General features: G+C 52.4%; 2 protein-coding genes across 2 annotated transcripts in view; one reads left to right on the top strand and one right to left on the bottom strand.

The window, feature by feature from the left end:
• The window catches only part of TPCN1 (two pore segment channel 1), a 49,524-nt gene extending 32,241 nt beyond the window's left edge, over positions 1-17,283 (top strand). The window contains exons 12-27 of the mRNA XM_050906719.1: positions 471-519; positions 722-785; positions 1,834-1,878; positions 2,976-3,032; positions 3,119-3,172; positions 4,661-4,733; positions 4,969-5,076; positions 6,301-6,372; positions 7,224-7,313; positions 8,080-8,195; positions 8,913-8,959; positions 9,520-9,588; positions 10,019-10,103; positions 11,631-11,767; positions 13,086-13,166; positions 14,469-17,283. Of these exons, the coding sequence (XP_050762676.1) occupies positions 471-519; positions 722-785; positions 1,834-1,878; positions 2,976-3,032; positions 3,119-3,172; positions 4,661-4,733; positions 4,969-5,076; positions 6,301-6,372; positions 7,224-7,313; positions 8,080-8,195; positions 8,913-8,959; positions 9,520-9,588; positions 10,019-10,103; positions 11,631-11,767; positions 13,086-13,166; positions 14,469-14,591 (1,270 nt within the window). The 3' untranslated portion in view covers positions 14,592-17,283. The remainder of the gene's footprint in view (positions 1-470; positions 520-721; positions 786-1,833; positions 1,879-2,975; positions 3,033-3,118; positions 3,173-4,660; positions 4,734-4,968; positions 5,077-6,300; positions 6,373-7,223; positions 7,314-8,079; positions 8,196-8,912; positions 8,960-9,519; positions 9,589-10,018; positions 10,104-11,630; positions 11,768-13,085; positions 13,167-14,468) is intronic.
• A 1,114-nt stretch (positions 17,284-18,397) lies between these two features.
• On the bottom strand, positions 18,398-24,210 carry SLC8B1 (solute carrier family 8 member B1). Its single transcript, XM_050906515.1, has 15 exons — positions 23,853-24,210; positions 23,241-23,393; positions 23,083-23,135; positions 22,920-22,977; positions 22,550-22,682; positions 22,259-22,426; positions 22,075-22,173; positions 21,923-21,988; positions 21,562-21,692; positions 21,218-21,359; positions 20,695-20,816; positions 20,342-20,495; positions 20,176-20,256; positions 19,547-19,611; positions 18,398-19,460 (listed from the first exon to the last, which is right to left on the bottom strand). Exons 1-15 carry the CDS (start codon positions 24,012-24,014, stop codon positions 19,263-19,265), a joined length of 1,785 nt encoding a protein of 594 aa, XP_050762472.1. The 5' UTR covers positions 24,015-24,210; the 3' UTR covers positions 18,398-19,262.
• Between the last annotated feature and the right edge of the window lie 840 nt (positions 24,211-25,050).

Genomic DNA, 25,050 nt, shown 5'->3' with positions numbered 1-25,050 from the left:
GGCACTCATGTTTTATGAGTTTCTTTGCTTTCATATCCTTTTTCAAATTTCATTGTTACCTTGAAAAGAAAATGTGCAAAGACGTTAGAAAGGGACTGTACGACTAATTAAGACAATCCGAGACTTCTTCATGAAAGTAGTACAATCTCTGTCCCTTGGAGTTTGTTATCTAAGCCTCAGGTCTTTCCTCTCAGTGGTAAAATTCTGGAGTTCAGTAGAGTCAGAGTTTCCTCTAAGGGCTGTAGTGTTACAGAAAGACGGTAGTCTTTGCACCCTGTTCTGGCTATTGTCAGCCAGTAACCTTTGGCCAGACTGGGAAGAAGTCAGTGTTGAGTTATATCAGCTGCGGTTACAGTTCTAATAAGGAGTTAATAACTTCTAGGGTCTCTCTACTGATGATGCCTGACAAGGACAATTAAGGATCTAATCAACTCCAAGGCTCTGATCAGATGCTTCTTTCTGTTTTGCAGTCTAAAGGATTTTTACAATTTCTATGAAGTTGTTGGCTTGAAATGGAAGGTAAGTATTTATTGGGTGGAGAAGAGGGGAATTGTGTGTGTGAGGGAGAGTAAAGGAGGCCAGTGATTAAAGAGAAAGTGGGTAGGAAACAAAGGCAATCTAAAAGAAGCAGATGATGGGGATAAGGTGGGTCTCTCTCACTGCACATTTTTTGTATGGATGTAGCATTGACTACTTCTGATCGTGGCTCTTTCGCTTCCAGGCAAAACGAAATCGCGAGCACTGGTTTGATGACCTTCCACGGACAGCATTCCTTATTTTCAAAGGTAACAGGCTGTGTTTGCATGACAGCATGTGTTCAACTAACAGGAAGAGCCTTTCTTTACAAAGACAGGGCCCTCTGAAGGGACCCTCTCTTATGGCCCTGGTAAACAGCTGAGGGAAGGCCTACTAACCAACTCTCTGGGTATTCAGAGCCTCCAAGGCCAGAGCCTTGTATTCAGAGTCTCCAAGGAAGATTTCTGTCATGTAAATATTGCCTGTGCGCTGACCCAAACCCTGGCTTCCTTAAAACAAGAGACTTCTTGGCAGAAGCTCTGTAGCGAACCAGACCCTGAGGTCGTGGAGGGCTGTATTCCTTTTTCAGCAGAGAGGTGAGGTGGAGATTTATGATTGCTGAATCTAGTAGAGTTTATAGAGTTTCTCCATATCCCAGGCGGCAACTCAGAGCAGTGACTGTGGAGTGGGATTTGTCTTTTCACAAAAGCTGCTAGTCTTCCTAGTCCAAAGATGTGGTTGCAGCGCTCGTACAGGTCAAGTGCAGCTGCTTGAGAAGGGGAAAGAGGTCTGAAATACCCATCAGTGTAATCTGTCTGGCAAATGTGATTTATCTCTCGTGTTCCAAGTTTCCTGACTGAATGCAGCCATTCAGAAATAAGAACTTATCTGCAATTCTTTTTCAGTGTTTTATGCTAGTGGGAAACAGTTAACACCATCTTGATCCAAACACACAGCTGCCATAGGAGTCCTATGTATCTCTGCCGATGCACTCAACCCTCCTTGACAGCATATGTGTTGTTCTAAACACGGGCAGTGCTTCAGCGGCTGCATTTACCTCTGTCCACACCACAGAACTAGTACATAGAGAAAAAAAGGGCATCTCAGGGGTTAAGGATAGCGAGTTCATTGCTGCTAAAATTCTGGAGGAAATTTGAACTTGGTCCCGAGAAGTAAAAGTTAATAATCTGCTAATCTGTTGGCTTCTGTGCTGAGGATTGGTATGAAAAATATCTCTAAGGAGAAGATAGAGCAATCTGTGTGTGAGGTGTGGAGGATCGCGTAAACATTTGTTTTGTCATACTTTCCTTCATGCAGGCATCAACATCCTTGTGAAGTCCCGTGTGTTCCAATACACCATGTGTAAGTAGAAGTAACGAGCTGTCTCTCTGCTAGGCTCCCGTGATCACGTGGGTCTGGTATGCTGTGTCTGCCAGCCCTCGCAAGGACTTAGCGTGGTGGGGCCTGGTCTTTGGTCTGAGCCATGGCTCATGTACAAATTTTGGAGTTTTGGCAGAGAGAGAGGGAATTGCATACTCGTACCGACCACTACTGCAGCCTGGACTCTCAGCTCTCGCTGTGTCGAGTCTTCTGGAGAGGCTCGTTGGTTCACTCTTTCATAACGCTCTTGTGGGTCTGATTCTGTAAGAGTCAGCTTGTTGCATTTAGGTGGGTTGGTGGTTAGCTTTCACAAGCCTTGAGGTTTTTATCTTGCAGCTGAAGGATGCTGGGTAAGGAACTGCCTTGCCAGTTAACCACCTTCTTCTGTTTGCACTTGAGAAGGTGCAAGCATCCTCGTTGCTGGAGGGATTGCTTGGCAACTGTACTGCCTGCGAGAATGATTCTGTGCTCCTCTTCTCTAGAGGAGAGTGCTTACTCATGGTGCTACTTGCTGCGTTCTAAACAATCTGTTCCTACTCAGTAATTTGGAGGTTTTTTGAACGTTGGAGGAGAAGTTTTTTGTAAATTGGGATGCTAAACTAAAGAGGGTGGGGTGGAGTGAGGAGATCTGAGTGAAAAGGAGAAGTCCTGCACCTTCAGTTCTCAGGATTTGAATGTTGGGGAGCAGCGATAGATCCAAGCCGACAGGGCTTTGTCCTGCACTGTTGGGGACCTAGTGGTTCTCGAGATCTTGTTCCAGAACTAGGAGGAAGCTGAAATATGCAGGTAATAACATGGTAGAATGTAAGATAATTATGAGTAAAAATGACTGAGCATGATTCAGACCATTGTTTTGTTTTAGTTTTGTTTCCTTCTGAAGAAAAAGGTACTGCATCTGTTAAAGGCCTGGGAAAAGTCAGGATAGAAGACTCTCCCAAGCTACGAGTTCAATTTGTTCGTTGAATTGGAAACAATGACCCTGCCACTTGTCCTATATTGTACTCTTTTTGTTAGCCTAGGAAATGGATGTCCTCTGGTCCAGGAATGTTTTTGGTATGGGTTTTTACTTTGTTTTCCAGATACTGTGGTGGCTGTGAATGGAATTTGGATTCTTGTTGAAACCTTCATGCTGCAAGGTAGGAAACATCGCAGCTTGTTTCTTGACTATGATGCTGGGGGACTGAAAAAAGGGAAGGCTAGAAAAAGTTCTTGTGTCTTGCAGGAGGGAATTTCTTCTCCAGAAACGTCCCGTGGAGCTACATCGTCTTCCTCACAAGTAAGCTGATGCCTCCCAATAGAGCTGTGTCATTTCATAAGGAGCTGGGAGGGGAATAGACAGCTCTGTTCCCAGAAGATTATTCAGTTTGAAGTTAAAACTTAACCACAGGTGTACAGACTCCATCTAGAACAATGCTGTGCCTGCCAGGGATCGTCAGCATCCACACAGACCCATGTGAACACTGCTGCACTGTTACGCAGCTCCCTGTGCCACTGCAGTCTGGGCAGCCTCTTACCTCTGGTGCGACTCTGCAAAAGCTGCTGTGTTACTCTTAAAGCTGGCTTCAGCCCTCAGAGCAGAATAGCCTCGTTTGTTAGGCACAGCGTGCAAAGTGATAAGCTCCTCCAGACTTGTGATGGCTCTGTCTGGAGTTGCTCACGTTGCTCTGCGCTTCACTGACTATTCCAGGAGGCATTACCAGCTCTGATCTGATTGCAGCTGTGAGATGGCTCTCTGCCACACAAAGCAAGGCAGTCCTGTTGGAGTACAGAGTGCAGGGGCATGCTGAGGAGAAGACTGAAAGGACTAGAAGAACTAGTTGATGAGCTGAGTTTTCTAATTGAATGTCATCCCCTCCACGAACATGTACCTTAGTCTTCCTTTTCAGCCCGAGTGTAAGCAACTGCATCTTCATGTGCTGGTTCATTGCACTGCCATAGAACTCTTCAGTGATGTGAATTCACTTCCCTTCTCCTGCCAGTGTCTCTTGCTCGAGGAGAAGCAAGTATAGCTCCATTGAATCAAAATAGTGTGTAAAACTGCAGCAGGAGGTTCTTTGGAGAATCTAGGAGAGGTTGCTAACCTCTTATTTGACTGCTGGGTAGCTCTAGTGCTTCCCTGGCCATTAGTCTTCAAAACACTTGTTAGGAAAGTTTGAAGGCAGAGGCACTCTGCAGCGCTTCTTTTCACAAGGATGTTGTCATCCAGCTCTTCTCTTTGCTTCTCTCCCACCCCGCCTCCTCGGAACCTGGAAAGAAAGATTTTGGGATGACAAACAGGGCATCATCATGTTATTATGGTGTTCTTTAACCTACAGGCCCACAAGGTGCTGCCAGGACAGAGGGTGAAAGTAGATGGCTCTTCTTTGAAAGGATCTCTCCCTGCAGGTCACGGCTAGGCTATGGGATGTGGATATGTTCCACTGAGATAGAGGGAAATAAACAGGCAGGACTGAATTCCCTACACCACTTTCTGGCCTTTCCTACAGGAGCTTGTGCCTCAACATTTATAGCGCGTTAGACAACTAAGTGTTTTGTAGACTGCTCTGGAGAGAAATCGCCATGAATACAGGAAAATGTGTTGATTTGGAGGGAAAATGTCTCTTTTGCATCTCACCAAGAATAAGGAGGATGGGTGGGGTTCTGTTAAACCTATGTTCAGAAGTTCTGTACTTCAAGCACCACACATCTTTGAGGGCAAGCCTTTGCATAAGCTCTCCTTGTGATGCTGCTTATTTCTAACCATGGCTATCATCTTGTTTTACAGTCTATGGTGTGGAGCTGCTCCTGAAGACCACTGGACTGGGGCCCGTTGAGTACCTGTCCTCAGGCTGGAATCTGTAAGTGCGCACTGATGTTTTTGAGAGAGAGGTGGTGAAAATTGTTGGGTTAGAAAGACCGAGTTGTGAGATGAGTTTTTAGGCATGTAGACAAGGCCATCAGCAGGCTATTACAATTCTTCTGCCCTTGGCCTTGTGCATCTTGTTAGGCTGGAGCAGCACCAAGTACCGCTTCTCTGCTGAAACACTAGTGATAAATCATTGCTCTTGTTTTATTTTATTTTTTTCTTTCCAGCTTTGACTTCTCAGTCACCCTGTTTGCATTTTTGGGGCTCATGGCACTGGCGTTTAACATGGAGCCATTCTACTTCATTGTGGTCTTGCGACCCCTTCAGCTGCTGAGGTGAGACGGGAAGGCTGTGCGGGGTTACAGAGAGCAGGTGGGGAGGCAAACGGCCAGGCGTGTTTTCCATCAATCCAGTTGGGGACCGACCTCCTTACCAGGAGAGGGCAAGGATTGCTCTGTGGGTACGTGACCATGGCCAACAGGAATTGCGTGGGGTAATGAGATTAGCCAGAGTTATCAAAATGAATGATAACAAAAACTTGGGATGGGATACGAAACCCCGTGCTTTGGAGCTTAAGCTGATCTCTAATAGAGATCAAGGGATTTACCGGGGGCAGATTATCCTGTGTCTGCCTTCGTGGGGTTCTTACACCTCCTCTAAATTGTCTGATGCTGTTCAGAGAAAAGCTCTCCTGTCAGGGTGAGACAGTCTGAGCCAGTTTAATAATTTCCATTGAATTACCAGAAATTACAGTTTTCAAAGGATGCTGCTTTCTAGGGTGAAGTACAACCCTGCTCCAACTGCATCTCACACTTTAAGCAAGACTGTGGCCTGTAACCTCTCTGCAGCTCAGTAAGAGGGGTCTGATTAACCCTCTCATTTCGAGGCTGTGACGGAGGTACATTCACCTTTGCAGAACGCTTTGAGAGCCATAGGGGGAAGGCATTTGAGGCAAAATGTTGTTTTGTTAAAAACAAGCTAATGTAATTTAGCTCTTCAGTGAGGATTTAAAGAACACTTTATGACACTCAAGGGGGGGGGAAAAATGTTTTCTCTGTTGCTCCCCTGCCAAAGCCTGTGTTTGGCAGCTGTGTTACTCTGTAAAGGCTGATGGAGTTGCCAAATCTTAAATTAGCAGGCACAATGTAGTTTTCTTTCATCAATTTTTATTGGGTCATGGGGGAAACACAGAAAAGCTTGTCTGAGGAAAGAAGTAATGAATCCTGACCCTGTACACAGGACTAGTTTAAGTTCTTCTGATTATTTTTTTAAAAATAGCTATTTATGCATCGTGCTGTGTAAAAGTAGATTTTTCCTTGAGATTCCTCAATCCTGTAAACGCTTAATTGAATGTGTCCTAAACATTCAGATGGGACAGCGGGACGTTGTTAGGTGAGTGGAGACCACTTGAGCAAGAGCAGATCCTGTGAGTTTGGTGTCAGGAAACCTTACTGTTCATTGACCTGGGAGGTACAGAGAACGGTGATACTCTCTTTAACTATTTCCAACAACACTAGGAGAGTTGCAGTGTGTAGGTAACTACTGGCTTCTCCTTTCAGGCTATTTAAATTGAAGAAACGCTACAGAAATGTCCTGGACACTATGTTTGAGTTGTTCCCCCGGATGGCCAGGTACTAACTTCTTCTCTTCGGGTGATGGTGGGGAGAGGGGAGTGAAGGTTTAGTGTCTAGGGCTGGGGTCAGGATAGGGACCCGTCAAACCTTCTAAGGGTGTTTATGCTCTGATCTGTCAATAGATTGTTAGTGATTCTTCAGTGTGCTGCAGTGGGGCGTTAATCTTTGAATTTCTTGGAGCAGTATGCGATAAGCAACACTCCAGCACCCTGGGCCTCCTCCTGCTTTTGTGTTAGGAGGATAACTACGAGTCGATGCTTGTTTAATTTTTCTACCCTGTCCCAGCTTTTGGTGAGAGGGGAGGCCCATTTGGGAGGAACATTGGCATGAATATACTCAGCCCCAGATGTTTCCCTGTCCTTAGCACGTCCACTCGAGAGTATTATTGTGAAATGGTGGGGCAGAAGGAGCTTGGTGTTTGAGTGGGGCATCCTCAGACTTTATTCCCTTGAAGGAGGTCTGAGCAGAGTGTGTTAGCTAGAGAACCCTGTTCTTGGCACAGTCCCTGCATCCAAGGATGTGGAGCTGGCAGAAACAGTGTGTGTTGTTCTTTATTAAAGAAACTGTGGAGAGATGTTTGTTTACCAGAAAAAGACAGACTGGGAGGGAATCCAGGCTGCTCTTTAGTTTCTCTCTTCAGCGAGTGGCAAGCTCCTTGTCCAAGGACTTCTTGAATGAGAGCAGGCAAAGAACTGCAGAGCCACAGTGGCAGGAAGGGTGGTCTGGGGTTTTCAGTGCTGCTTCCCATCCGTTGGAAATTCCTTCCAGAGCAACCAGCCTGTGACTTTGTGTTTCCCTGCCTTAGCAACTCTTCAGTAGCACAGTACTCTTTCTGTTTTTGCCTCCAGCCTGGGTTTAACCCTGCTGATCTTCTACTATTGCTTTGCCATTGTTGGCATGGAGTTCTTTGCTGGCGTGGTCTACCCGAACTGCTGCAAGTGAGTACCGCAAATCCATCCCCCTCTGCAGTGGTTTTGGTGCACAGCCAGCAGTAGTGAGCTCTGGCAGCTCTGTCTCCCTGTGGAGAAGGGGCCAGAGGATGGGTCTAAATGAGGCTTTGCAGCTAAGGCAACATGCTGCGAAAATCTAGGAGACACTTCATTTCTCTAGGTAAGATTGGATGAAACGGCTTTTGCATTGCATTTGGAAAGGGGGAGATTTCTGTGGTAGGGCTGGCTGGTTTTAATGAGCTCTGTAACTTGCCTCAGGTAGCTGCACTGGGAGGACTTCTTCATGGTACCGTGGCTGGAAACTCTTGTAACATCTGCTCTAGAGTGAAGTTGAGATTTTTGTCTTGGTGATGCCAGAGTTGCTTGGCCAGACGTGTTACATATTTAGGCCTCACTTTGTACCAAGATAAATTCACCTGGTCTTGGAAGCTAAGCTGTCCTGTGCCCTTTTCATCTTAAATGATGGCAGACCACTTGGAAATGCCAAGCTTTAAGGGTGTGAGCCAAGGAGTCTAACTCAAATGCTTGGTTTCTCTGGTGTAATATTTGCTGAATGATTAGAAGGACTCCATGTGCTCCCTGGGCTTGTGGTGAGCTGTGAAGGAGAGAGGCTTTCTTTCAGAGAAAAAGGAAAGTGTTGGCCAAGAGGTAGAAATTGCCACCCTGCTCACCACCTTCTGTTTTGATATTTATAACCCCTGAGATTTTCCTTGCTTTTCCAGTTCTTATTCTTTGTCCTGGTTTCTCCAACCAGCACAAGCACAGTTGCAGATGCCTACCGCTGGGTGAATCATACAGTTGGCAACAAGACGGTTGTGGAAGAAGGTTATTACTATCTCAACAACTTTGACAACATTTTGAACAGCTTTGGTAAGGGCAGTTTTGTCCGTAGCAAAAACTATTCCTTACTGCATCTGTGTTCCTGCCGAGCTGGATGGCAGGACTCTAATGCTCATGTAAGCCTGGGACTCTCCCATAGAGTCCTACTAATGCACCTCAAACACTCAGCATCCTGCTCTTTCTGTCTGGAGAACTCCAGCTGGCTAATTGTGCCATGACTGTTTTGCAAGGTAAGCAGATGTCTCTTAAAAGCCAGTGTGCAGCCAGCAGATCTGTTGTGACTGGTCATCAGACAAGACTTCCAGAGATCTTTAAGGAGGGCTTTAAGTCACTACCCTTCTAAAGAACCAACAGTGATGCTAATACATTTTTTTTTTAAACCCACTGATGAAGAATAATTTGAATGTGTTGATTACTCTCCATGATTTTTCTTAATGTGTGAGCAGAGGTGCTTATCTCCTGGAGATTTCAGAGGTCTCCATGCTCTCTGGTGGAAAGAGTCAGGTCTGTTTCTGATTCTTTTAAGAAATACAGATTAAGCCATGCTCGTGGTCCTGTGGGTCTAACCCCCTTTGAAGCAGTTGCAGTGATGAGGGTCTGCATTCTGTCTCCGGGTTTGCTGGCTGTATTGAAACTTTGGTGGCTTGCGTCAGTCTTCCCTGTCAAATACTTTGTCTAAGAATCACTGTAAAGTAGGTCAGGATGGATAAAGCAATTGTCTGTATTTTTTCTCCCACTTGTATACAGTCACCCTGTTTGAGCTGACAGTCGTCAATGACTGGTACATCATCATGGTAAGCAAACCTCAGCTACCTTGTGTGTATAGACAGCACAGACTCTTTGCCAGTTGAGCTAGATCTTCCACACCACCACTTTCTTCCCCTGGTGATTGGAGATGGGCCCAACATTGTCATTTGTTGTTGCCAGACATCTTTTGGTCCTGATCGTTGGGTGGCATTTGACCTCTGGCGTGCTGCTGGGCATGTTTTCTTGTGAATCTTGACCAGCCTTCATGCCAGGTTTCACAACCTGGACAAATGAAGTCACCCTGTATTCCAGCTTATGACCCTGCTGTCCAAGCTGTGTTCTCATAGCAGCAATGGCTCTTACAGCCACAAGCTTTAAATGTTCTGTGTGTTTGCACATAGGAACCTCTCTTTTTAGCCTGAGAGGCAGATTAGCTGCAAGGACCAACTGGGGCATTGAGCACTGCACAGGCAGTCCCTGGGACTAACTCTGGAGCCATGAATGAGGGATAGATAGTGTTTATGCTGCTTTATGTCTGTTGGCAAGCAGTTAACAGCAGACTCTCCCTCCTTTTGTGCACTACTGACTTCTTCCCTCTCCTCTTTAGGAAGGGGTGACGTCCCAAACCACTCACTGGAGCCGTCTTTACTTCATGATCTTCTATATTGTGACCATGGTAGGTTTCTGGACATGCTTCGTGCATCAAATAGTGGGGATGAGGAGGGGAGACGGCTTTTACTGCGTTCCAGAGGGAGCTTCCATCCCTAAATAAGGACAACTTTGCCCTTCTACATAAACGTCTTCCAGAAGCAGGTGTGAGTCCACATCACTTGCAGAAAGTTGAATTTAGGGGCCTTGACAAAGCTGATGCTGCACAAATCTGGGCCTGGGGTAAGGACTAGGGCAGCACAAGAGTTTTGTTCTGTCCCTGTTGTGGTTGACTGTTAGCAGTTTACTCACAGGTTGATGTGTGACATGTGCATCCCCTCTGCTATGGGAAGCATAGAGTTGAAGCACAGACCAGATGCTCAGCTTCCTGTTGAATTGGGCTGGAAAAATCCCCCAGCAGCAGCCTCCTGATCTCTTCTGTTCATGTCCTCTCCCAGGTGGTGATGACAATCATCGTGGCTTTTATTCTGGATGCTTTCGTCTTCCGCATGAACTACACTCGGAAGAACCAAGATTCAGAAGGTCAGAACTGAGGACTGGTTGACCTACAATGTTGTGTTTTCTCTCCCTGGTGTTGTATGTCTGTAGGAGAGAATGAGATGGGCCAGCAAAGACCAGATTTTTTTTTTTTTTTTTGAGCCTGACTGCCTAAGCTCATTCTTATGCTTTTGTGTGATATTTCTGTCTGGCCTTCCTGCTCTGTCCCTCATCTCTCCCCCAGCACTCCCCCAAAAGTGTGTGTGTGTGTGTGTGTATGTATGTATGTGGTTTTTTATATATGTGTGTGTGTGTGCACGCGTGCACACGTATAAACTTCAACTACTGGAGCCGTTTCAACCAAATTACTGGAAGATAGGAAGTCCACATGCATTTCATGAAAGAAATCTACGAAACGTTACAGCAATGATGTAGCAAAGCTCAACAAGAGACCTTACAGGAAGGGAAGGTGATTCTTCTTTTAAAACCAATTTCCCTTCCTCTCTAATATACTCACTGGCACCAGAATGTGTCTCCAGGTGGCTTGTCCAGCATTCAGGCACCAAAACGCTGGATCCAAGAGTGTTTGCCAGCACTCTCTGCCATGACATGGAGGACAACAGACGCTGCCTATCCACTTCTTTCCACATCTCCCAGTTGTACTTAGACTGGTGACTAAGTGCTGGTTTTGGACATGCCCTTCTGTACGCTTTAGGAACTGACAGTGACTAGTCTCTCCATCCCCTCACCCCTGTGAGTCATCAGTTTTACTCACAGTCCTTTGTCTCCTGAGCTGCGTGTCTGAAACTGCAGGTAACTTCATGACCTGCTAATTAGGTGCCATAAACACATTAATCTCTTAAAGCCCTTCTCCTGCTATTCCTTCAGGTGATCTACACCCAGACTTTTCTATTCATTCTCCGTGCAGACTAATCTTAATAATTCTTTACATTTTTCTGCAGGAAGGAGATAGAGCTACTTGCACTCATACATTTAATATCGGAATCTTCCCCGCAGAAATGTGATGAAGGCCCCAGCCACGGGAGTAGCTTTGATCAGCCCCTCATCTTTCTTAGGTGCCAGAAGATCAAATTTGTGTGATGCAGGCCCGTAGGAGCTAGGTGTTGTTAGTTACAGAAGCACTTTTCATCGTGATCCCTCCTGCACCCAGTTTGAAGGGTGCAGTGGAAGACATTTGTAAGCACTGAACTCCCAAGCTGTGTTAGGCAGTTGAAGGTCAAAAGGCAGCAATCCCTGTGTGATTATTTGCTTTGCTGGTTAATTTACAGGCAAGCAAAAAGCTACAAGATTTTTTTTTAAGATACTGAGGGGCCTGATGTTTTAAAAAGCTGAGATGCTTGCTGGCCCTACACACTAGTTAACTTCTTCCCTGCCTTGTTGCGGGACAAGGACATACACGTTCTAGGACAAAAGTAGGTACAGGCTGTGCCTGACATCTGGCTTGGTCCTGTGTGCTGTTAAGCTTTGCCTTCCAGAATTATCGTAGCGGCTGACGAAGCAATGTTCATCTTGGAGATTTTTTTTTCCTCTTTCTTTTTCTTGCCTTATCAGAAGACAACGGCATTGTGCTGGAGAAGGAGATCTCCAAGGAGGAAGTGGTTGGCATAATCGAGCTGTATAAGCGGACTTCAGCTGCCACTGAAACCGCTCAGCTGCAGAAGATTGTTTTGCAAATGGACAAATATGGGGTAAGAGGAAACACTTACTGCAAGCTCTCGGCTTCGGGGGAGGGAGGTGTGCCCGGGCCACCAGTGCCTTTTTGCTGTCTTAAGAGAGAAGCTGCATGTGTCTTTGTAGTGTTGAGAGCTGAGCTACTGGAAGGACTCTACAGCATCGACACAAAGTTTTGCTGCTCTAGAAAAGTAGCAGCTGAGTTTCCCCTGCCCTCTGAATAGCCTTGACAAAGGCTCATTGCTATTGCCTGTAAACTTCGCTTAGAGCTGTCCTGGCCCAGTACTGACTGGAAAAAAGTATATTTATTTTTCTCCAAGGAAGCCACTGTCTTGTAATTCTCCTGCCTCTCTCTCTGTGCCATCGTACACTTAGGCTTGGACAGTCCTGAAACATTATGCAGCAATATGATGGTATCGATTCCAAACACTGGGCTTCCTTTCTCCATGGCGCTGCTTACATTTTCGTTCTAAAACAGGATGGACAATTGGGAAAACGAGCTGACCTGGGTAACTGCTCTTGTCTCAGAACTGTTGTCTCATGCATCTGGGAAGAGCTTAAGTGGTTGTTTTAATAATAGCTATTATATTCTTGCGTCACCACTACAAAGTGCAGGTGCTACAGTCTCTTAGGCGACCTTTATTTGTTTTGGTTGGCTTGGTAATTAAAGGCTGAGCTCTTGTTCACACAGACAAAATTCAGAATAGCGATGATGATACTGATCAGAAGCAGTCTCCAAGACAATGAACCAAAGGAGATGCTGTCCTCAGCCTTGCAGTGGAGTACAGAATGATGATGCCAGACCTGAGGTTTCTTTTGCTTCTCAATCCTGTTTATATAACTCATGTGGTCAGAGAGTAATTCAGAGTTTGGCTCTCTGCTTACACAATTTAAGAAGTCCAGGCCCATGGAGGAAACAGTGTGGTCTAGACAAGTGGGGCTTGAAATTGTTCTCAGATGAGATCTTATTTGGAAGCTTGGGTTTGAGCATTGTTCCAGGCACTGATATTATGTTCGTCTGACTAAATGAAGCACCACTGACAGACGCATCCATCCGAGCTACAGCTCCCTCTGTAGTCTTTGGGGATCTGCTCAGTGTGACTCGTCTCAGCCTGCAGTAGATGCCTGCATTTGTTTAGGTGATGTGCACCCTAAAATGCCTTTTTCCCATGACAACAGAAGGAGCCCAGGATCGCCCAAGCTCATCAGTGGATGATGGGTATCCGCATGAAAGATGCCTGAAGTTCCACGGTCTGAGACTGTGAGTTGCTCAGTGACTGATGAGTGTCTTTTTTTTTTTTTTTTTTTCCCCTCCTCCTTCCCCCAACAATTTAGCAAATGTCAACACTGTTTCTGGGACGCAGATCAAGGACCAAGAGTGATTTGAGTATGAAGATGTATGAGGAGGAGATACAGGTATGTGGGCTGAGTTGGAAATACCAGCAAGTCTCTGTGGTGAACAGAACATTGCCTAGAATAACAAACCATCCTTTTAAACACTGGAGGCCTTCTTCCTCCAAGACCCAGGCAGCCATGTGCTCTGTGAGAAGGGTGGGCAGTAGATGAAGTATACTTTAGATTCATCCGTTCTGGCACTCGGGGACTTTCTTAAACCACAGAGCACGTCAGGAGCCTCCTCAGCGGGTGCAGGTGCCGGGCCGTGGAGGTGTGTGTCAGCCCAGTCACAGTAACCGTGCGCTCGGTGTGTGCGTAGGCACTCCAGCTTGGCGGAGCTTACCTAGGCTCGCTGAGGTGGAGGTGTTTGCCGGGGCTACGAGCACATGCGTAGTGCGTTCCCGGGGCTTGGCTGCTGAACGCTAATTTGTTAAGCCACTGGAATGTGATTGTGTTTGAGCTCGGGCGTGTCTGTCTGACACACAAACCAAGCGTTCTCCCAGGCAGAGTGCTGCTTGGTGCGAGCAATGCTGCCTGGTTTTCCTTCAGGATAGCAGGCTAACAAAGATGGGAAGCACTTAAATCAGCTGATTCTCTGGATTGTTTAGGGCATTCCTGCTAGTGCCCTTCGTGGTCAGGAGCTTTATGCCATGGATTTGGTCACTGTAGTGCCTGCCAGACATTCACTTCCAGGTTGAAGGTCATGGGCTAATGTAATGATTAGTACTGAAAGAATTAATCTCGTAAGCATTTGAATCTGGCCTTTGTCCCTTGGGCAGCTAGCTTGGGGATGAGTCTTCAGTCTCCCTGACAAAAATAAACATGTTATTTGCCATGGAGCTGGGTGGAAATCTGCAGAGAAGCTCCCTGCCTGTTCTGCTTGGTGTCTGATTCACGGATGTAATATCTTGTAACGCCCTGGGCACTGTCCAGGATTGGAAGCAACTCTGCAAATCCCAAACGTCACGAGGACATCAATACTAGAGTCCTAGACGTTCAGGAGGGACATCCTGAGAGAGGGATGTTTCCTTGCCCAGGTTTGTCAGTTCAACCAACTGTAGCTGAGCCATAGCTGGTACTTCTTGCTTGGACTGTGGGTGGCAAGGTCTCGGTGCGTCCGTCACAGCCGTGCTGCAGTTCACCAGGTTGTTCCAGGAGGTTAGGTTATATCCAGGGCTTTGGAAAGAGCCCCTCTGTGCCTGAGCAAACGTGCCCTCACACGGCAGAGCAGCCCAAGGCTCTGCCCTTCGGGGTCCTGCTGGGGGGCTGCGAGGCCAGTGTGGGGCAGAGCCTGATCTCCGTGTGTTTGATCTCCTGTTGCAGGAATGGTATGAGGAGCATTCCAGAAAAGAGGAATCTCAGACACCGTTGCAAGAGCCTGCATCTGCTTCCAGCGGCACTCTGAAGCCCCTGAGCCTCCGACAACGCTCCCAGACTGTCATTTAGGCCTAGCTAACGCAAGCCGCCTTCTATGCAATAACCTAGATTATTACTTCACAGCGTATATATTGGGATGATGTATATAGATCTGTTCAGTGTACTGTTCGGCTTTAGGGTTTAAATCTCTTCCCCTAGGCAGTGAATTGCTGACAAACCAGAGGCCCAGGGGACTCTGTGTAAGGCTGCTACACGCAGATTGAGCATGATGCCCATGCTCAGCACAGAGTGAACATCTCAGACAGAACAGAGACCTTCTCCCTCTGAGCCGCTTCCCAGGCTTGAGCCTGCTGTTTGTCTTACCACTAACAGACCTTGGGGAAAGGGGTGTGTAATCCATTAACAGCAGGAAATGTGCTGAAGCCACCTGCTTAATATTAAAACTTTTGCCCTTTTTGAAGATCTCTTTTGGTTAAAGGGTACCATTAACCTAGGAATAAAAGATCAGGGAGTGAGTTTTTGTTTCTTCTCCACCTTCCTTATGCAAAGAAAGGGGAGGTGGTGTGAAATTTCAGCACTTTTAGAAGAGCAGTCTGCCTTTCCCCTCCTTTTTGGCACACCTAGATGCACTCCCTGTAGTAGATCCAGCTCTGATGATTGAATTTAGCTGTCCCCGAGCAGTTCTGTGGCAGCTGGAGACAGAACTGAGGGCCAGCATCTCATCGTGTCATGACCATAGGTGGGACAGGAGTTTGGGGAGACGAACTCCGTCTCTGCTGTAGCTACCCAATATCTGCATCGCTGCTGGTCAGTTCTGCCCGTGGCACTGCCCAGGACTGGGATCGCCTCTGTAAACCCCGAAGCTCCTGTCTCTGTTCAGTGAGAGGGGGGATTCTGCAGGGCGACGGTGGCTGTTGACCTCTGCCACTTGGCCATCTGCTCTGTAAATGGCAAACCTCTGGCTGGTCCTTAGCTCAGATAGATGACTACGAGGAAGAAATGGAAGGTTTTACATCTCCAAGTCTGACTTATTTCTGCCTGGCTCTGGGTTAAGGAGAGCTTATGGGCATCAAACAGTGCTGCTGGTTAGTCCTCAGCCAGGTCATTGCTTTGTTTATCCAGGTGAGCGAGTCCCAGTGCAGCAGTGTTGTTCCTCCCTTGCTCTCACGCTTGCAGAAATGTTCCTCAGGCTGGCAAACGCTGACTGAGTCAGATCTTAGGAAGATCCACTGAAGAGCTTTCCTGTTCCCCTGAATTTTGGATGCAGGAGGAACGTGGAGAACGATTCTTCTCACCCATCTGCTTTTCTGGAGCTGGCAAGGAGGCTGCCAGACCTGGTAGCTGAGGGATGGGAAGGAAGGGGGAAAAGGGATCCCTTCCCAGCTCTGCCACGTTTATTCTGTGATCGTGGCAGGCTGCGTCATCACTCCTGTTTCACTGCCTGCAGCGTGATGAGAACCTGTCTCTATAAGTCCCCTTTTTTTCCCTGTCAGCACAGAAAGTGCTGAGGGCTAGAAGTATCTGTCAGCTGGGAGGCTCCCCTCACCTCTTGCTGTTTGATCTTTTCTCAGGTTCAGACTAAGAGTAGAGCTTGCTGGGGAGGCTTTCTCCTTCCTCCAGATAGATCAGGCAGTGGGAGATCTGTGTGCCCATTCCCTTTGTCCCACATACCTGTTTTTTCCTTGGTAGCCTCACCACATGGCACAAGGACAGCGGGAGAGGACTGATCCTACCCGCGCAGCTCAGGAGCATTTCCTGGGTGGATGAGACTTTCAAAAGTCGGCAAGACAGAGCTGCTTCTGAAAATCCCTCCCTGCGTAAGCATGGTGGGAGCATTTGGGCTATGGGGTGGAAAGAGGGGGTGAGCAGCTTTTTGGGCAGCACGCACCCCAGCGCCTGCTCTCAACCTTTGCCAAATTCCCTGGGTGCCTCAGGGCAACTCTTTGTTTCCTTTCTGGGTACTGCAGGTATGAAACTGCTTCTGAGCTGAACCGTGAAGGACCTTAAAGGGCTGTTTTCCAAACCATAAATTCGACCACAAATTAATGAGCAGTGCAGTTGTTGCTCTTGCAGTTGCTCTGCATGGAGTCGCAGCCTGGGAGACTTATCCAGATTAGTCCTGGGGCTGGAGGAGATGTTGTTTATTCTGTTTTAAGTTGTGGGCAGGATGAATGAGCATTGTGAAGGTTAGGGGGAAAAAAAAAAAGTGGCTGTGTTTAAACTCCACATTCCCCTACAGCCTATTTCTCCTTGCAGGGCTGTCACTGACTTTTTTTGGGGGTGTTTTCTGGGTGTGAAAGAAGCTGCAGCTTTGAGCTGTATTGAGGGGGGCACTACCCTGCTTAACATGCAATACCAGGGCTCTCGTGTCACAGGGACGGGAGTGCTTGGACTGGGGTTCAGGGCTCGGGTGCTGCTTCCGTGGTTTCGTGCTGAGGTGTTGATCTGCCCCCATGTACACACTGTATTAATTATTTTTGTAAACCAAGGAGGGTTGCAGAAGTTTACTTCTTCCATATGACTTTGGAAGGAAACAAAGTTTGAGTACGGGGCATCCCCTTCTATTTATCCTCCTCTCCCCCACCTGACACACAGACTAACGACAGAGACAATCATTTTGTAGGGAGCAAGGGAGGAAGCACTGCAGGATTTTGTATGCTGGCGTTTTGTTTATAACATGATTTTATGGATATGTCTGTAAAATGTTCTCTTGATTTTTTCAAGCACACTAATAAAAAGCATCCTCGGCTTTGTAAAGGCAGCGGCTTCCTTTCCTCCTTCCCGTGTTATTCCAGAAGTGGGGCTTGGCCGCAGCTGAAGCATTTCCACAGTGTTTGAAGAGGAGCAGTGCCCGCCCTCCCCCTCCGGTGGCAACTGCTTGCGTGGGCATATTTTGCATGCATGCCCTGCCGAGCTGCTCTCAATTCTTGTTCCTGGACATTGCAAAGCCCAGCTTCCCTTCTGCCCTCCCCCCTGCCAGGTTTTTTCTTAAATGTTAAGATAATGCTTTCAAACTTACATTTTTTAAAGCTACCCCAAAGCAATGTTTAAGGTTAGAAGGGGTTTTTTGACCCTGTACCTCTGTATTAGTACGTTGGCCGCGGTTTTGATTGCTTTAGCCCTGCTGTGTGTAAGGAAGCGGGGCTTTTCTCCCTGGATAATTCCGGCAGCTGCTGCTAACTTGTGAGCAGGTTCAGGGCAGAGCCAATAGCTGCAGGCACAGGGAGCGTTATTTTTTTTTTGTGAAAGCCCCTATCTGATTAGAAAAAGGAGAAATGATTTAGGCGCTGGAGGCTGCTGGCACCCCTAGAAGGGAGCAGGAACCAGGTCCGACGGTTGTGCTTCTTGCAAAACAGCCCCTCTCTCCCCGCGGAGCAGAAATGTGGTTGTCCGTCCGTAACGGCAGTTTGCTTTCTAGCCTGCGCCCTGCGGGCCCTCTGACAGGGAGCAGAAGCACCAGCGCACCCGCTCCGCTTCCCCTGGGACCGGGGGGCTGCCCCACCAGTGTCCCCATCCCAGGGGAGCTGAGCAATGCCCCTCGCAGCCCGTGCTGACCCCGTGCCGGGACCGCTGTGACACTGCAGTTCCCAAACGTGCAACTAAAGGGCCGAGTCAGGCGCATGTGACTGCTGTTGAGAAATCAACTGCTGGTGAACCCGGAGGAAACCACTTCCCTGAGGCGCTGGGGAAAACAGCCCTGCGCGGCCAAGGGCATCAGCCCCCCAGGCCCCTCTGCTGCTGCTGGCTCAGCTCCGGAGAAGCTACGGCTGTTCCCTCTCCCTCAGCACCATGCTGGGTAAGGGTTGTGTTACGCTAGCACAGAGGAGGAGAAAACACCCTCACAGCAAACAACACAAGTCGAGGTTGGGTTTGTGTTTGGTTTTTTTATTGCAATTTTTTTTTTTTTTTTTTACAGTGCCTAAACCTAGTCTTGCCAGAGGCTAACACTGTGTGGAAACCTCCAGGTCCTTCCCTACAGCTCTGTCCACCCTAGGAGGGGAGAAAAGTAGGATTTGAAACTCAGGTTGAAAAACATAGCTTAAAAAAGCAGGGGAAACCAGCCTCCCTTGGTTTGTTGTTTGGGTTTGTTTGTTTTTTTCCTCCAGCTTTGCTTGCATGAAAACCAAGCACTGCCCTGGAGCTTTGTCTCACCTCAACCCCGTCTCGCTTTGCCTCGGCTGCTCTTTCAAACCCACGGTGCGAACGTGTCACGTCCTTTGCAATGACAAACTTGTGCTCAGACCTTCACAGAGTTACCCTGCTTAGCACGGCTGCCCTAGCCCTGTCCCAGAGCAGCCAGGACGGAGACGGGGAGGGGAAAGTAAAGTGGTTGAAGAGGTAAAACCTCTCCTGTTGTGACCCTGGGCTGGAGCTGCCCTCTCCTCTGCCCCTGCCACCGGGACCAGAGGAAGCTGAGGTCTTAACCTCACTCCTGCTCAGAGCCGCCTTGAGTTAAACAAGATTAAACAGAGCAGGGAGAGGACGAAGCTAATGACTAACAGCTCCTTTTCCTTTCCCAAAGCACAAACAAACCAACCCCCCCGCCGGAAAGCAAAGGCCGAGGGCTGGGCTGGCACGTGATGCCTCCAGCATGTGATGGCAGCAGCAGCACGTTTGGGGTCAAGGTGCCCTTGTCCCCCTGGTAGGGACAGGGAGAGGGGACAGTGAGGCCCCGATCTGGCAGGGAGGCAGAGCGAGAGTCAGGGATGGATGTGCATCCCCTGCCGGTGGTGGGGCCGGTCAGATGGCGGAGAGATGGATCACCCTGAACTCGGTCAGCAGGGCCACGCAGAGGAAGGCCAGGTAGTAGAGGATAAGGCAAACGCCGTACGCCTTGCCCAGCTGGAAGCACTGCGCTGGCACCGACACGAAGGAGAAGACCAAGCTCAGCCCCAGGGCCCCGGCAAGGATCCAGACCAGGAGGCTGTCGGGCTCCAGCTGCCGGAGAGATGGGGAGTGATGTGGAGTGACACCAGGGTCCTGCTGCCAGCCTGACCCCTGCCACCCTGTCGCTGCAGCCTTACCTTCACCACCAGCTGGCTGCTGGTCATCTGCAGCAGGCAGCCAAGTCCCACGCCAACCAGGATGTCTGGGATACGTTCAGGATGGAGACGCAGCGCAGGGGACCTCGGGGGAGCAACGGAGCTGGCCACGTCCCTCCCGCCCTGGGGAGGGGGACAGCACCGGCCCTCCTCCTCCCTGCCTGCACCCCGTGGCTGTTGCCTAGCCCGAAGCGTTGCCTGTTTGTGGTGAATACAGCCTGGAGCACTCGAGGAGGAGAGGGGACCACACAAAGCCTCCCAGAGGGTGGCACAGCCTCTTCCCCTCCTTCCCTTTGGCAGATCCCAAATCTGCAAGACTCCAGCCCAAACCCCCACCCCGCTGGGGCTGGGACAGCAGTGGGGACGGGGGGATGCTGCTGGCTCCATCCCTGCAGCTCCTGCAGTTCACAAATACCACGCCAGTCCCCCCCGCACTGTGCGGGCACCAAGGAGGTTGCCAACATCCCACGAACTCTGGGATGGATCCTGCCCAGCTCCTTCCCAGGGGTCTCCCAGGAGCAGGGGCTCTCCCTGGGCTGCAGGCAGGGAAACCGAGGCAGCCCCTGCCCCAAGTACCACCACCACCACCTCCCCCGGCACCCAAAGGATACTGAAGATGATGCCCCCGAAGCAGGCGGAGAAGGCCATGCGGGGATAGCCCTGCCGTGCCATGGTGAGGTCAGAGAAGGTGTCTGCAGAGGGAGAAGGGGAGACCTTGGGGGATGCCAGGAGGACAGGTGAACCTGGGGTGGCACTGGGGCACAGCAGAGCCCTTACCCCCGATGCTGTTGCCCCAGGCCAGCAGCGTCAAGCCCAGTACGGTGTTGCTCAGCTGGAAGATGATGCCCAGGGTCCGGAGGATGTTCACCAGCTCCGTGGCCGCGGCGTTGATCCACATGGCACTGGCCAAAAACCCGAGGAAGGCAAATACCTGCCAGGCAGAGGGGTAAGCTGGTCCCTGGGTGCGTCCTGCAGGACCCTGCACACCTCCAACCAGCCGTGTCCTTCCTGGGGACACTGGGGACCGGGAAGGGGGTCCTGGCTCCTGCTCTGCCCTCAGGACCCTCAGCCCAGTCCAGAGTGGGCTGGACTGGTCCTTGGTGGGTGTTCAGGGCTGGGGGGCACCTTACGCAGTGGTATTTGGGCGGCTCCTCGTTGCTTGTGGTGATGAAGGTGATGATGGCCAGGACAGAGCCAACCAGTGTGACCAGTCCCCAGACTGGGAAGACGCCCTGGATCTGGTACAGCCCATCTGCATGTGGTGGAGAGAGGGGGCATCAGAGCGGCCCCGCAGGCACCCATTGGGCTGGGGCAGATCCAACCAGGCTCGTGGTAGAAAGTAAAGCCTTGTCCCCTAAAGCCACCTCTACCCTAAGCCCTCATGGGGCTGCTCCCCTCTGTGCCTCAGTTTCCCCAGGCAGGCCAGGCCCGCCCCACTTTTCCTCCAGGACCTGGATGCTGTGGGGCCCAAACCCCCACCCCTGTGGGGAGGACGGAGCCATCCAGCTGCAAACCAGGCCCCCCGGCTTGGCTCTTCACTGGCCCCTCCTCCCCTCCCCAGAACAGGGTGCCAGCTCCAAAGGGCTCCTGTGGTCCCCAGGGCTTTGGTGGCCATCTCGGTCCCGTCCCCTCCTGGGTGTCCAGGGCTCTTACAGGCGCCTGACTTCAGGGTGAGGATGCAGAGCAGGGGGCTGGTGAGGACGTGCAGGCAGTTGAGGGGTCTCTTCCAGTTCAGGTCATCCTTGTCGGGGTCCACGACGGGAACAGTAAGCAGCAGCACCAGCTCCACGGGCACCTGGGAGGAGCGGCCGTGAGCAGGATGAGGGACCCCCAAGCTGGGACACCCCGGGAGGTGCTCCATGACCTGTCCCCAACCCACCTGTCCTTGTCCCACCATCCCCATTGCAAGGCCCAGGGGTGATGCAGCCCCAGGAGCCAGCAGGGAGGGGGACGCCCCGTGTGGGGGCTCCTCCCAGCTCGTGTCCCCCCCTACTCACCTTGAGGACCTTGAAGAGCCGCCAGTACCAGGGCTTCCTCCTCCACTTGCGGTAGTCCAAGGGGCTGAGGGCAGTGGCGAGGATGCGCAGGGAGGTCTCCCGGGAGGGGAGCAGGGGCCGGTACTCCTCACCTGCGAGGGGCCACAGTGGCTGAGCGGGGCAGGGGGCTCCCCAGCCCCCCCTGGCCCTTCCAGCATGGGGCTGCGGTCGCCTATGCAGCCCCAGAGAGATCCCCCTGCCCCAGGGTAGCACCCAGCCACGGCTGCCCCGTGGGCTTGGTCACGCATGCAGCATCCTGGGTGTCCCTGGGACCCCCGAGGACAGAGCGGAGCCGGTCCCGAGCCCACCGGGCACAACGTACCGTAGTCCCCACTGTTTGTGCCCGAAGACTCCTGCTCTTCAGCATCTGTCAGCATCTCTGGGGGGAAAAGAAGAGGAGGGGGGGCGGTGGAGGGAGACCCCAGCACGCCGGGGGTCCCGTCAGCACAGCCAGGGCGGCCCTTACCTGGCTCCCAGGGTCTGGGGGGGCCAGCCCTTCCCTCCGCTGCCGCCGGTGAATCCAGGTGCAGAGCACCACGGTGAAGACATAGAAAACATACAGCCCCAGGTAACCTGGGATGGGGGGAGCAATGGGGGGTTACGGCATTCCCAGGCTGCTCCTGCCGCCCCCCCAGCCCCAGCCCCCCGTGGCACTCACCCAGAGCCTCTCCCAGCGTGATCCTGCCGAAGTAGAGGACCATGAAGGTGAGGAAGACAGCCACCATGTAGAAGATGACATCCCTGAGGAATGGCCTGGAGGCAGCCGTGAAGGGCTTGACCAGGGCGATGCCCCCGGCCACCACCGTGGTCACGAACACGCCGGCACCTGCCAACACAACGGGTCCCTCTCAGGGGGGAACATCCCACGGTCCCGCAATGTTCCCCCCACCCGTCACCCCCCCTGAGCCAGCAGCCCCCGGGGAGGAGCTGGCGGTGGGGGTCTCCTTACCAAAGACAGCCCCGATGGCCAGCCCCGCCGTCCGGGGGTCGGAGAAGGCGACCACGGCACTGAAGACATCAGGCGCCCCGTTGCCAAAGGCCAGGAAGGTGACACCATGGAGAGGAGACGTCAAGGAAAAGACCTGGTGGCCTCCTCCCCGCGGGGACGTGGGGTGCCTGCCCACTCTGGTCACTGCAGGACTCCCTCCCGGTGCCAGCACACCGCCACTCACCCCACCGCCATCTCCGCCTTGCACCCCAAATTGGTTTCCTGTGGCACGGTGCCGAGGGGCCACCGAAGTGCCCCCGTCACGGCCGCCTGCCCCATCCCTGCATCCCCCCCGCCCCGGCCGAGGTCCCCTGTGACCCGCCAAGGATACTGCCACATTGTGAGACAGCTTCAGGTTGGTGGAGATGGCCGATAAGTTGGGGCAGAAGCTGGAAGGGCAGAGGAGGAGGCGGAGAGGGGTGACGGGGCTGCTCCGGGACCACGGGGCTCCCGCTCACCCCGGGGACCATCCCCTCCTCCGCGGGGCTACTCACAACTTCTCCGCCGTCACGCCGAGGATGATGAACAGGTACAGGAGCCAGAGAGCCTGCGGGGTCAGGGATGGCAGAAGAGAGGGGTCAGTGGGGTCCCCACCCCGCCACCCCCAAAGCAGAGCATCCCCCAGCAGCATCGCCCCCACTCCTGTCCTTACGTAGAGGGTGACGGCCAGGGGGAGCAGCCGGGGGGGGAAGACGCAGAAGACCCCCTCGAGGTAGTTGAGGAAGCCGCCCTCCAGCCGGCAGTCGGGATTGCTCCGGATGAAGCGGCACCACTCGGAGCTGTTGTGTTTCCGCACCTCCCAGCACTGCGGGGCAGAGCATGGGGTGCTCGGCCGGGCACCCCAAGTACCTTCCCCACCCTGAGTGCCCACCGCCCTCCAGCGAGGGCTGCCATCGGGCGCCCTGCGGGCAACGCTGCCCCTCTGCTGGCTGCTTTCGGTAGGTCACTGTCATCCCTGCCTCAGTTTCCCCATCTGTGCTACGTGTGCGTGGGTCAAAGGCTGTGCCAGGGACAGCGGGGCTGCAAGCCCTGGTCCCCATCCCTGTCCCCAGCAGCACAGGGCCCCACGCCACCCCCCACCCAACCCCGGCCATGGGAAGGCGCTGGCCTGGCAAGCGGCGAGGTTTTCGGAGGAAATCCTGGTGAGATCCCAGCCGCAATGGCGAGGACAGGGGAAACAGGGACGGGACGGGACCCCACCAGCCCAGCAGCACCCACATCCCTCCCGCCGCCCCCCAAGCCCCACCACAGCCCCCACACTCACATCCAGGCCCCGGCCGTGGCTCAGAGCATCTCCCTCGGGAGGGACCGTGCGCCCCAGGTCCAGCGGCAGCGGGGTCCTGGCTGGCTGCACCCCGCTGTCCCCCGCCAGCACCCCGGCCAGGCTGAGCACCCCAGCCAGGCTGAGCACCCCGGCCGGCCCCATGGCACCCTGCCCCGTGGTGGGGGGCTGCCCTGGGGGGCACCTACCGCTGGCAGCAGCCCCCCGGGAGGGGGAACGGGGGCAGCGCCCGGGCCTCCATCCCGCGCTCCCCGGGCAGGGCGGAGGAGGGGTTAAAAAATAAATAGTTAAAAATGAAAATAATAATAATAATAAAGTTAATGATAAAAGGCACAGCAACCCGCGGTCGGGCTGAGCCACCGCCGCCGCGCCACGTCCTCGCCGGGGGGCTCAGCCCCGGGGCCGCCTGCGGAGCAAAGGGAGAGGGGGGGTAGCACAGGAGTGGGGCCGGCACCGGCACCCCACGCAGGACCAGGGGACCCGCGGAGCACCCCCCAAACCAGGGAGAGGCCGGGGAGATCTCGATCCGGGTGGGGATGGGGACCCCGGGGTGGGTGGGGGGGTCCCGGGGCGGGGGATGCTCGGGGGATGCTGGGGGGACCCGGGGGACCCCACCCGCCCCGCGGACCCACCGTGGCGGCGCGGCCCCGCTGTTGTGCGCGGGCAGCTGATTCCCCCCCGCCCCCCCGCCTCTTAAAGGGGCCGCCACCCTCCGCTCTTAAAGCGACAGCGCCACTTTTTTACACGTGGCTGGCAGGGTGTCTGCCGCGGGGTGGGGGGGGGGTGGGGGGGGAGTCTCTGCCCCGTCCCCTCGCACCATCCCCGCTCTCTGCCCCGTCCCTCCGCATCCCGGTGCCCGCAGGCTGCGGCAGGGCAGAGGCTGGACACCCACCCTGGGTGCTGCACCCACCCAGCCCCTCTTTGGGGTGACCCTCTGAGACCGGGCAAGCTCATCGCAGGCTGAGGATGTTGTCCCGGAGGGAGCAGCACCCTGTGCCCCGTGGCAGGGCAGCGACACCAGCGTCGAGCCCCGGGGCTGCGGTGCACGGAGCTGCACAGACCCCCGTGTCGGTGGCCCCGCAACCCCACAGAGGGGCCTTTGCTGCCGCCGGTGTCCCGCACCGCACCGAGCTATCGCATGGCTGGTGTACCCTGCTCCAGGACACCCTGCTGCCCCCAG

The sequence above is a fragment of the Gymnogyps californianus genome, chromosome 16 (genome assembly GCF_018139145.2).
Source record: "Gymnogyps californianus isolate 813 chromosome 16, ASM1813914v2, whole genome shotgun sequence".
In the NCBI taxonomy this organism is placed as follows: Eukaryota; Metazoa; Chordata; class Aves; order Accipitriformes; family Cathartidae; genus Gymnogyps; species Gymnogyps californianus.
The sequence above is the reverse complement of the archived record's forward strand: the minus strand, read 5'-3'. Positions and strand labels throughout refer to the sequence as shown.

What these genes read in the sequence shown, in the direction of transcription:
- SLC8B1 (XM_050906515.1), bottom strand. Translation starts at nt 24,014, where the DNA reads ATGGGGCCGGCCGGGGTGCTCAGCCTGGCTGGGGTGCTCAGCCTGGCC. An exon ending in GGCGTGACGGCGGAGAAGTT is followed by an intron (nt 22,978 to 23,082) that starts GTGAGTAGCCCC and finishes CTGCCCTTCCAG; the next exon opens with CTTCTGCCCCAACTTATCGG. An exon ending in GCTGGCCCCCCCAGACCCTG is followed by an intron (nt 21,989 to 22,074) that starts GGAGCCAGGTAA and finishes CTCCTCTTCTTT; the next exon opens with TCCCCCCAGAGATGCTGACA.